The 11,904-nt window shown below is 36.7% G+C and overlaps 1 protein-coding gene across 4 annotated transcripts in view; it reads right to left on the bottom strand.

Annotated features, from left to right (window-relative positions):
* Positions 1–628: 628 nt before the first annotated feature.
* Positions 629–11,904, bottom strand: part of LOC106878690 (uncharacterized) — a 14,952-nt gene continuing 3,676 nt past the window's right edge. For 2 of the 4 annotated variants that reach the window (XM_089358097.1, XM_089358098.1), the window contains exons 2-5: positions 10,082–10,278; positions 7,846–7,989; positions 3,535–4,623; positions 629–999 (exon numbers count right to left, since the gene is read on the bottom strand). In XM_089358097.1, coding sequence (XP_089214223.1) covers positions 836–999; positions 3,535–4,623; positions 7,846–7,989; positions 10,082–10,278 — 1,594 coding nt within the window. In that variant the 3' untranslated portion in view covers positions 629–835. Of the gene's footprint in view, positions 1,000–3,534; positions 4,624–7,845; positions 7,990–10,064; positions 10,282–11,904 lie in introns of all 4 variants that reach the window. The other 2 variants (XM_089358099.1, XM_089358096.1) reach the window with 2 other exon arrangements.

Here is an 11,904-nt window from a genome sequence, read left to right as displayed (position 1 = left end):
CAAATGTTTTGGCTACTACTAGCGATTAATGAAAGCGTTGATCTTGGCTTTGAAAAGAACCAATTCACCATGTTCTTACATTAATAACTGATAGAAAAATAATTATATATATATATATATATATATATATATATATATATATATATATATATATATATATATATATATATATATATATATATATATATATATATATATATATATATATATATATATATATATATATATATATTCACATCGTTGAATTTTTGAATTTCTGAATCTTTTTTCTTTGAAATTTTTCTTTTCTTTTTATAAGTTTTGCAGTAGTTTACAGTATTTTGTAATTGTGCAGTTGGTATGTATTGGAAGGTTCTTAGCTCCATAGATTTTTTTTCTTGCTTTTATTGCTTTTATCGTGCATTTAATTGTGTTGTTACAATAAATGGCACAATTAAATATTCGGATAGTCAGTGACAAAAGAAAGATAACATTTCAACACAAAATTGTTGATATTAAAGTTTTAAAATTCACTAAAGATGATCTTTTGTTTGTCTGAACATGGAAAACTGTAGTCTTCTTAGAATAAGAAGGATGCTTATATTTTCGAATACTTAGAGAGAAAGGAAAGGATAGGTATTCACAGAAGATGTAGATATTAAAGTTTTTAATGCTGATCGTTTGTATTATTATTATTATAATTATTATTATTATTATTAATGTTATTGTTATCATTTTCATTATCAACAACTTCTACGAACATGATTTTTCAAGTGTGAATATTCCAGGATCATATTATGGAAGGAAGTTCTTTTTATATGTTTTGAAATATCGTTCTTTGGAATTTGGCCATCCTTCAGCATTTATTATCGACATTATTCACAGAATATGTGAGTGTGTGCTTAGTTAGTAGTCTGCTAAATAAGAATGGAATTAAAATGGGTTGAACCGAAATAATTGGCCCGATCCCAATCACATAGTAGCTGTATTCGTAAGTGTTCATGTATTCTGAGAAGATTCCTGCAAACAAGAAGAACAAGAACAACATTAAAGACGAGTCATCATATGTGAATATTCAATAAATAAATATATCAAATTTGTATAATTTATTTTTAATCATTAATATCTATGGTAAGACGTCAAGCACCGGACAAAATTCTTAGCGGTATTTCGTCCGTCTTTACGTTCTGTGTTCGCTTACCACCGAGGTCAATTTTGCCTTTCACCTTTTTAAGATCGATAAAATAAGTACCATTTCAGCAATGGGGTCGATCTCATCGACTTACCATTCTCTTGTTCTCGCTGGTCTTGTGTCAAACTTTCAAACCAAATATCTCTGGTAAGTACTGTCTCGTGTGTTCGTAATCATAGGGCCCGTGAACCGGTTTCCGTGGTTCAGAAGTGATCAAGAGTACAACATCTGCCCACCCCACCTGACGGAACGCCAGTCCATCCCATGGTTATTGCATTTACAGGTGAGTTGATTGGAGCAACGTAAAATAAATTGTGTTGTTCAATAACGAAACGTCTGGACCGAGAATCGAAACCAAGCTTTTGTGGTCGTGTGTCATAGCCTAACCACTGGGTCACGCACGTTCACATTAATATCTATATACTTGTCACAAACACACACACACACACACACACACACACACATACACACACACACAAAACGAATGTAATGGCTCTTCTTTGGTTTCAGCGATAAACTGTCAATTGCTCAGTCGATTAAACTGCTCGTTCATTGTATTAACGTGTGAAGTGGTTGAATGCACCGCAGACACGTATGCTGTGAAATTATTCCTCCTGTAGATTCTACATGATAATGCACGTAGCAAGGATGGGCATTTGAATTGAAATTGCAATTCACCATTGAACGGGCTTCTGCACAGTTTATATCTATCCAATTCCACACACGATCCTTGGTTGACTGGGGGATATAGTAAAAAGAAGGCCTCAATTGCCAGACAATTGGGCTTGGTTTGAACACGAGATCTTGTGAATACAGAGCAAAATTCTGAGCCATTCAGTCATACTATGCAGGAATAGAAAAAAATCTTTATCTCCATAGAAACTGGAAGAATCTCTTGTAGAATATATATTCTCACAAATTGTTGGAGTTAAGTCATAAGAATTGTGAAGATATGACAGGTTTATAGGTTCTTACACTGATTAAAGAAAAATGATTATCTACAAAAACGATATTTCTTGTATTTCATTCTATTTAAATGTTTCTAAATAAAATACTATAATTGCTGGCTGGAGATTACTTCTGCAACATTAACACAAGAATCAGACGTTTTGACACAACCGTTTCGGCACCACCTATTTGGCATCTCTAATTCGACGATGACTTATTTGACAAGAGACATTTAGACGTTTCTCTCCCTCTTTGTCTCTCTCTCTCTCTCTCTCTCTCTCTCTCTCTCTCTCTCTCTCTCTCTCTCTCTCTCTCTCTATTTATGTGAGTAATTGTACTTCTTGTGTGTATGAGGAGAGGGGAAATCATTTTTGGCAACGATGCTGAATTGACAAATTCTAATCTGTCTTTTCTTTCTCTCCTTCTCTTCCTCTGTTTAATCGTCGGTGCTTCTAGTTATGATTCCATGTGTAATATCTCCCTCTCCATCCCTCACTCTCTTTCTCTATCTCTCTCTCTCTATCTCTCTCTCTCTCTCTCTCCCTCTCTCTCTCTTTCCCTCTCTCTCTCCATCCCTCACTCTCTCTCTCTCCCTATCTGCACGTATACATTTCTGTGTGCGCACACGTGTTAACATCCAGTATCGAAAAGTGCTGCTGTCCAAACAAGCTGAATATCTAGTCTACCAGACCAGATTACCAACGACCAAACAGCTGCGACCCATTGTCTCATTCCTTAACACATACATGATAAGTATTGGGTCATCCCATTAATAATGCGCCTCGTTGTAAAAGATCTGTAGAGCTCGACGAGGGCTTCCTGAAAACCCTGGTGGAACAAAATCCCATTGTAACTGTTGTGGAACTAGCAGAGAAGCTTGAATTTGGTCGTTTAACCATTCATCGACACCTGCAAGCCTTCGGGAAATGACCATTTTTGGTTTCAAGACGAAAGGTGTCCTTCCATCAGGATAATGCTCAGCCACATACAGCGAGGATGATATCCCAAAGGCTGGAGCAGGTTGAATAGGAATCGATGCTCCATCCACCATATTCACCGGACATTGCCTCATCTGATTACCATTTATTCCGCAGTCTTCAAAATAATTTGTGCGGTAAAAATATGAACGTTTGTAGACGAGGTCAGAACAGTACTGGAGGAATATTTTTCATCAAGGACAAGTGAATTTTGGAAGAGGATCCTTGCAAGTCTTCCAGATAGATGAAAGAGCATTGTAGAAAATGAACGAGAGTATATTTTAGATTTAGAAAAGAACTTTGTTTATCTTAATTTTGAAAATAAAAAAGTATAAAAACGACAGCATTATTTCTGGGATGAACCAATACATATGTAACCACAACGGTTGTAACTTAGTATATTCTGAAATATGGATAAGAAAAATGTTATATATTTACCTATCAGATATCCAAAAGTTAAAATGCCGATTCCAATTACTGTTTCTCCAAATCCCATACTTATCGAAAAATATCGGATTTCGAAGTAATCCATAATAGTTACAAGATATGTAGAGAATATGAGGCCACTTGTGAACATCACAGCAAATGTTAGCAAAGTCAAATATATGGCAGTAGACAACGAAGGATAAACACAGATCAGTAATCCGCTCATGGTGGCTGCAGTACTAAATATAATCCTGCTTGGGACAATGTTTTTATGTATGAGCCAACTGGAGAAGAAACAAGCAAAGACATAACCGAACGATCCCACTGAAAATATACGGGCACTTTCTGCTTGACTCAGCCCTTGTTGTACGCAATAATCAGGTACGATAGCTGTTGTTGTTATAACACTACTGTAAGTTATAACAAGTGCGAAAAGAAATAAAAGGAAGTTAAAGTTTGTTAAAACTGTAATAATTTTCGCAGAAAATTTCGAATCAGATTTTTCTTCCGTTTCAAACTTGTCACTTCGAACATCAATCTCCTCGTCTTCAGATTTTATAGAATTTATAGCTGTCTCTTCGATACCCAAACAATCTTCTTTGTCAGGTTGTGTATTATTTATAACAAATGGTTCGTTGTTATATTTTAAGGCCTTAATAACAACCCCACGAATATATTTTGCATTTGAATAGTTTTCTTCGTTATGATTCAAGGATGTATTATTCTCTTCGGATATTTCTAGTTTGTTCGATATCGTTTCATTCTGATCGTCACCAACTCTTTCAAATGGTTCTTCAGAAGTGTAAAAATCATTCTGCACGTTATTTTCACTTACAAGTAAATTTTCTCTCCCCGTGATTTTATACGTATCCGTAGAATACATGAGAGCACATGGCAGAGTGTGTATGAAAGTAGCAGCCAGGAGAAGAAGACTTCCGCGCCAGAACATGAGTTCGATGAAGTAATTGGTAAGGATTGGAAAAATTATATATCCAAGAGCTTTTCCGACCGCAGCAAATGCAATAAATTTACGACTATCTTCACCGAAATAAGCTGCTAATCCAGCATTTGCTGATAGACTGAGAGCAGAACAACCAATTCCTGTTACAAAAGATATAAAAATAAACAGAAATTAAGAAGTAATTACTAAGTTAATCCAAGACTTCTGAATAATCTTAATGTAATTTTTGTGATGAGTAGCCTTGCATCTATATTGAAGTTAAAGTTTATAACATTTACCCTGGAATTAAACATCGTTTCGTATTCCATTTGTAAGATTTTTGTTGTGAATTCCTGTATTGAAATAAATTTTGTGTCCTGGTAGAGTTATTCCTCCAATAATAACAACACATGCACTGGTTCAATATCATTTCTTTATTGTTAGTGAATTGGTTAAATATCTAATCATCTAATTGTTTAATTTGCGCTTTAAAAAAATCAATCGATTGTTAATTGAATTTCTTTCGTCGCAGTTCGCAACAAGTTTCTCAGCGACTTACTTCTCTGTCGAAGGTCAGCTAAGAGATATCGGACCAGTGCGTGTGTTATTAACTTTGACATACTGAACCCACCCAAGACACTGGAATTAAAGTTTATCACAGTAACACCACATAACTATAAAGAGGCGTTTAAAGAGTCTGCAAATCTTCATTCAGTTTCATTTTGAAAGCATAACACTTTCTTCAAGTCATCAATAGTTTTGGTAAATATATAAACATTACTTTTAGCATAAACATCACACTTTCAATCAATGAGTAAGCAGCTGTATTTTCTCATATTTTAGTACCATTGGAAGATGGTAATCCTGATTGTCTAGGATCCTTGCGAGAGTGGTGGTAGGGATGAAGCAAGATAACTTCAGAACGGACACCTGGATTGGATTCTTACAAACAGAGTGAACCCTACCAAATCACCGAACGTAACAAGTGGAGATGTTAAAGCGTTGATCAAAGTAAGCTTATCACCAAATGAGGTCATAATGCGATTTGAACTCATAATACAAAAAACTGGAATAAATACAAGATATTCTGTCAGACATTCTTGCTCTCCTACCACTCCACTCTACTGGACAGGCACTTTTGGAGATCTTCACCTCGTCAATGACTCCAGTCGTGTGAAATTATAACGACTTTTCCTCTCTCCGAAGCCCATAAAAGATAAATAAAAGAAAGAACTATGTCCTGCGTTCTTTCGATAAAGAGGTTTCAGAAAGCTGTAAGGGACATTTTAATTGTTTATCATATTTGAAATTAACATTTAACGTTTTACGATATGAATAAAAAGACAAGGAATCTCTCTCTCTCTCTCTCTCTCTCTCTCTCTCTCTCTCTCTCTCTCTCTCTCTCTCTCTCTCTCTCTCTCTCTCTCTCAGTCTGTCTCTCTCTCTCTCTCTCATTCTCGCTCTCTCGCTCTCTCACACACACACACATACACACACAAGTACACATATGTGTGTGTTTATGAATGTGTATGTGCATGGGTACATATGTTTATGTGTATATATATATATATATATATATATTCTTTTGTTTTATTCTTTTATGTGTTTCAGTCATTTGACTGCGGTCATGCAGACCACCGCCTTTAGGCGAAACAATCGACCACAGAACTTATTCTTTATAAGCAAATACTTATTCTAACGGCCAGTTTTGCCGAAACGCAATGTCACGGGGACCTAAACACACCAACAGCGGTTGTCATGCGATGGTAGGGCGACAAACACACACATATATATGTATGTATATATATATATATATATATATATATATATATATATATATATATATATATATATATATATATATATTGATATATTGAGTTGGCAACGAAGTTCCGACCGTTTTTTTTTAATTTGGGAATTTATTGCGTTTTTATATTTTGGGATCTTTTTTTTTTTTTCTAGTTAATTTTAGTTAATTTTTATTTATTTTCAGATCATTAAAATGGAATGTCAAGTTAAGAAAAACGAGCATTTTCGACACCTCCTTCTTTTTGCTTTTAGTCAAGGTTCTAACGCCGTGCTGTGTAGGGAGAGGGTGCCATAGCTGAAAGAACCGCTCGTGGTTGGTATGCCAAGTTCAAAAATGGAAATTTTGACCTCAAAGACGCACCTCATTCTGGCCGTCCATTTGAGTTCGATGAAGAGCGATTAAACCAACTCGTCAAACGACAAGGAAACTGGCAGAGAAAATGGAATGCTCCCATACTGCTATAGAGAAGCATCTTCACTAGATGGGAAAGGTTCAGAAGTATGGAGCATGGGTCCCGCATGATTTAAGTGACTACAACAAAAATCAACGAGCCACAATCTCCGCTGGTTTGCTTGCTCATCACCGCTCAACTCATGAACACAAGAAACGATTTCTCTACTGAATCGTTACTGGCGACGAAAAATGGTACCCCTACATCAACATGAATCAGCGTGAGGAATGGCTTAGCCCCAGTAAACAAGCGACACCGTGCGTGAAAAAAGATCTTCATCCGCGTAAAACGATGTTGTGCGTATAGTGAAACTTGGAAGGGATTATCCATTACGGTCAACGCGGAACTATGTTCAACAGATGGAACGACTCAGCACGGCTATTCAAGAGAAAAGACCTAATCAGCAGCATGGAGTTCTGCTGCACGACAACGCCCGCCCTCATATCGCCAATATGACCAAGGAAGCCATTCAAACGCATGACTGAGAAGTGCTACCACACCCGCCGTACTCTCCTGATTTGGCACCAACGGATTTCCACCTCTCTCGATCTCTTTCAAATGCTATGCGCGGAGTTTCCTTCAACACTGATGCAGAATTGAGAACTTGGTTGGATCAATTTTTCGAATCGAAATCGGGTGATTTCTACCAACGAGGTGTTGAAATTCTTGTTGAACAACAAGGGTGAATACATTATTGATTAATTAGTTGTTATTTTTTATTAAACCTTTTAAAAAATTTTAATTAAAAAAAACGGCGGGAACTTAGTTGCCAACCCAACATATATATATATACATACATATATATATATATATATATATATATATATATATATATATAAGATAGACTGGAGCGAACACATGTTACAATGAAGTAGAGAAATTTGAAAAGACAACACGAAACCGGTTATTTCTCCAAATACAATGTTTATATACCAAAAAAATTTTATAACATTTTTCTGACATAATTTAAATATATACTTTAACCATGTAACACAAGCCTTCTGTAGTTTTTTCACTCTTATTATCTTTTATACATCCAACCACGTGCTTTCACATACCAACTTTCTCACCTATATATATATATATATATATATATATATATATATACTGGGCAATACAAACCTGATAAAATACTGAAACATCCCAATAAAACATAAATACTCGAAGAGAACGATGGGACGCCAATAGAAATGGCAAACCAAAGGCTTCCCACAATGCCAGTGGTTCTTACGCCAAATTTAGAGAGAACAATTCCAGTCATGAAACCTAAGAGCGAAAAAAGAAAAGAATAGTTGTTTAATGATTTATTGGGATTCAGTTTATTAATGGGTTTAAATATTGTTAATGGTATTTTAATTATCAATAAGTAATTAATAATAGATCTAGGTTAGAATATCTAACAAAGTTTTAAATGTTCAATCAACGTAAGTGGTATAAACTGAATCAGATTTACAAATACACGATGGATTCCGTACAGTTTTTGTCTCCTCATTTCCACTCACAAGCATTAGGCCAAATCGAGCTTCTAGATGTATGTACGCATGTATGTGTGTATGTATGTGTGTATGTATGTATGTGTGTATGTATGTATGTATGTATGTATGTACGTGTGTATGTATATATGAATTGATATAGGCGCGCAGGCATGTATGTGTTATAGAGCGGTCTTTTTTCACTGTTGTGTCTGTCTCTGTACGCCGATTGTCGCTCTGACAGATATTGCCGTTTCTCCAAAGTCGTCGATAGGTTGTTTCGATTCGGCACTGTACGACCCCCAGACGTGCTTTGTTATTATCCTTAAAAGTTTGGGTCGTAATAACGTCCACTCACTATCAAAGTATAATTACTATAACAGCACAGCCTACACGTACTCTCGATACTGGCTGACGTCACCTTACTTATCGTGACTAATTCATTTTAGCAACAACATCGTGCCGCATAGGGAGGTAGTACTGTGATGACATTGTAGGACAGCTGCTAATCACATTCGTAATGTATTCCACAGAAACATGACAGCATACACTTGCGGTTGCACAGAAACATGGCATAGCATACACTTGCGGTTGCACCTTGTGATTACAAGAGTGTCACGGTTTTTCATGTTCACCAAGTACTTTGTGGCAATCTCCAGTTCTTAGATTGCAAATGCATAGTCTTTAAAGTGTGATGTGATGCAGTGGTCTTGTATCCAAGAGAGGCTGCGCTTCGTGCCAATTCTACTGTCTTCTTCAAGCTTCCGGGCAACATAACCATGCATAGTCCTTTTTGCATACTGAGTGCTTTCCATGCAAGTCTTCTCTGAGGTATGAGAGCCCAGCTATTTTGGGGACTATATAGGAGATCATCAGGAAGAGAGTGCTTCTTGAGGAGCTCACTACCAACTCATACAATGTTACTCACTTCACTTTTCAGCACTGCATTTATATATTTATCTTTGCTGCTGTTATTTAGTAGGTGCTGCCTGAGTGAAACCATACGGCATTCGAAGGCCGTCTGCACTGATCTCAGGCCTCTACCACCTTCATTTCTTCGTAGGTAGAGCCTGTCAACATGATTGTTTCTGTGAAAGTTCCCAGTTGTTGTCAGGATTTTGCGTGTTTTGATATCTATGGACTGGATTTCCTCTACAGACCAATCAAGTAACCCAAATGTTGGGATTTGCACTGCTACTGCAAATGCATTGTGGGATATTGTTTTGTTGTAAGAGGAGAGTTCCGACTGCCATATTTTCCTAAGTCTGGTGTAACATTCTCGGGTCACTCTATCTTTATTCACAGTGCCTTCATATGATACATTTTCAGCTAAGCCTACGTACTTGTAACATTCTTTGTTTAGAATGTATGTATGGACGTATGTATATGTGCAAATATATGCCTGTATGTATATATATGTGCGTGCGTATATATGTGTATATGTATGTATTTATGTGTGTGTGCATGTATGTGTGTAGGTATATATGTGCACTTGTGCATATGAATGTGTACATGCAGGTACGTATCTATGCTCGCATGGGTGTATATTTCTCTATATGTGCGTATGTACGTGCATATGTATGTATACACATGTGTATTTGCGTATTTATTTATTGCCCACGGGAAGGTGGGGCTAAACATAAACGTATTTTAAGAAGCTCAGCTTGAGCCGTCCTCCAAGTTGTCTGGATGCAACAATTTTGAATGAGTCAAAGTTCTCAATCTGTTTGATGTTTGTCAGTTACTCTCTAAAGTAATTATCCAAAAATGCAAGGAATTCATATAATTGTACATGTTTTGAATATTAAACAAACTGGAAGATGAACAGGTGGGCTATGACTGCTACTAATGATCAAAGCGGGTACATACCGACAATAGGTACTTACTAACAACACCAAATACACTTGGAGGTAAAAATATTATCAAAAGCACAAGATTGTGTAAGTCCGGAAAAACCTTCTTGAATTCTACGAAGTAAATTGGTAGAACAGCGATGAAACCAAATACTAATATGTTGGTAACAAAAACGGAAAAGACTACTAAAGCAGCGACGACGGTCTCTGGCACGGATCGTTTCTTGGTTCTACTGGAAAGAGAAAGAATCAAGTTTTTATTTAGTATAATATGGAAACTGTCAGGGATAGAGTATAGAGTAGCGGGATGAGAGAGGGGTCAGAGTAAAAGCATTTACTTGTGTAGATTATTAGACTGCGGCCATCCTGGGACACCGCCTTGAAGAAGTTTACTCGAACGAGTCGAACCCAGTCGATAAATTTATTGAGCTTGGTACTTTTTCTATCGGTCACTTTTGCTGAACCACTACGTTACGGGCACGTAAACCCATTAACACTGGTTGTCAAGCATTGGTGCTGGAAAAAGAGTTACAGTGACAGGCACACACATGCGTACACACGCACACACATATATGCTGCGCCCTTCTTTCGGTTTCCATTTACCACATTCATTCACAAGGCTTTGGTCGACCCGAGTCTATATTAATTTACACTTGCCCAGTGAACTAAGGTAACACCCCTTATTTTCAAGCACCATCCGGAGTATTCGAGCGGTTCCAAACAGTGCTGTTTTCTGCAAGTGCTCCACCCTTGTTGCAGCCCTTATTTGTTCCATGTACTTCTCAAGATTTTTACTCACTATTCACAGGGCTCCCACAATTATTGGTACTACCACCTTCTTCATCGACCACAACTGCTTAACCTCCCAAGCTAACCTTTTCATATCTATCGACTTTTCTTTCTTCTTTATCGCATACCTTGTTGGCAGCTGGGTATGCTATGTTTATGATTCAGCATCATTGGCTACTTTTCTCAATTAACACTATGTCTGTCTTTCTATTCTCTATCTCATGGTCAAACTGAATCATAAAATCCCATAGGATCTTTGCTTTATCATTTTTGATTACATCGGGTTTATGTTCGTACAAACTTTTTGCTCTGTCAAGTCCATGCTTGTTGCAAAGGGTCCAATGGACAATCCTTGTTATATTGCCATGACGTCTCTTATATACTTTCCATGCCATACGGTTTCACCAGTTTCTTCCCAAATTCTGCACTTATTACTTTCTGATGTGTTGTCTATTCTGTATTTGATGTAATTGGTTCTTAAAGCTAGCTCATGGGCAGCACAGATTAGAGCCTACTTTTCTAGTTTTAAATCACTTTTAGTCATATTTTTTCTATGTCTGTTTCATCTTCAACATCCCTATGAAATTGTCCATGCATTCTTTTATTTATCCACCTATTTTCAGTTTCATTAATTCTCAAGTGCTTGTACAATGCTATACCTTAGTAATCTTTCTATCCTACCCAAGCTTGACTTTCCTTACTTCCAATAATAGTGATTCTGTGGCATTTTTTACATACTATGCTATGTTGTTTTCTTCTGCTCTGATACTGTGTTCACATCCAATCAGTCCACTTCCCCTCTTTTTCTTGGTACATACAGTTTGTCTGTGATACTTTTTTGGGTAGCGTATCTCATGTCTAGTTAGCAACTTCCTTGTCTATCTGTCTAAGCTGTTTAGTTCGTCTACTGTCTATGTTCGTCTACTTCCCCATCTCTAAGGAGTGAAACAGCCCAGATAGCTTCAATTTTATTCCGTCCGTTTAATTTCGACTTAAGGATCCGTCTCAGTCTGCGCAAGTACTCCACCTTAAATTTTCTGTCATTTCTTTCTCCATCAATTTATCCA

The sequence above is a fragment of the Octopus bimaculoides genome, chromosome 9 (genome assembly GCF_046866305.1).
Source record: "Octopus bimaculoides isolate indiv1 chromosome 9, ASM4686630v1, whole genome shotgun sequence".
NCBI classification, from domain to species: domain Eukaryota; kingdom Metazoa; phylum Mollusca; class Cephalopoda; order Octopoda; family Octopodidae; genus Octopus; species Octopus bimaculoides.
Note: the sequence above shows the minus strand (reverse complement) of the source record. Positions and strands in the feature narration are given on the sequence as shown.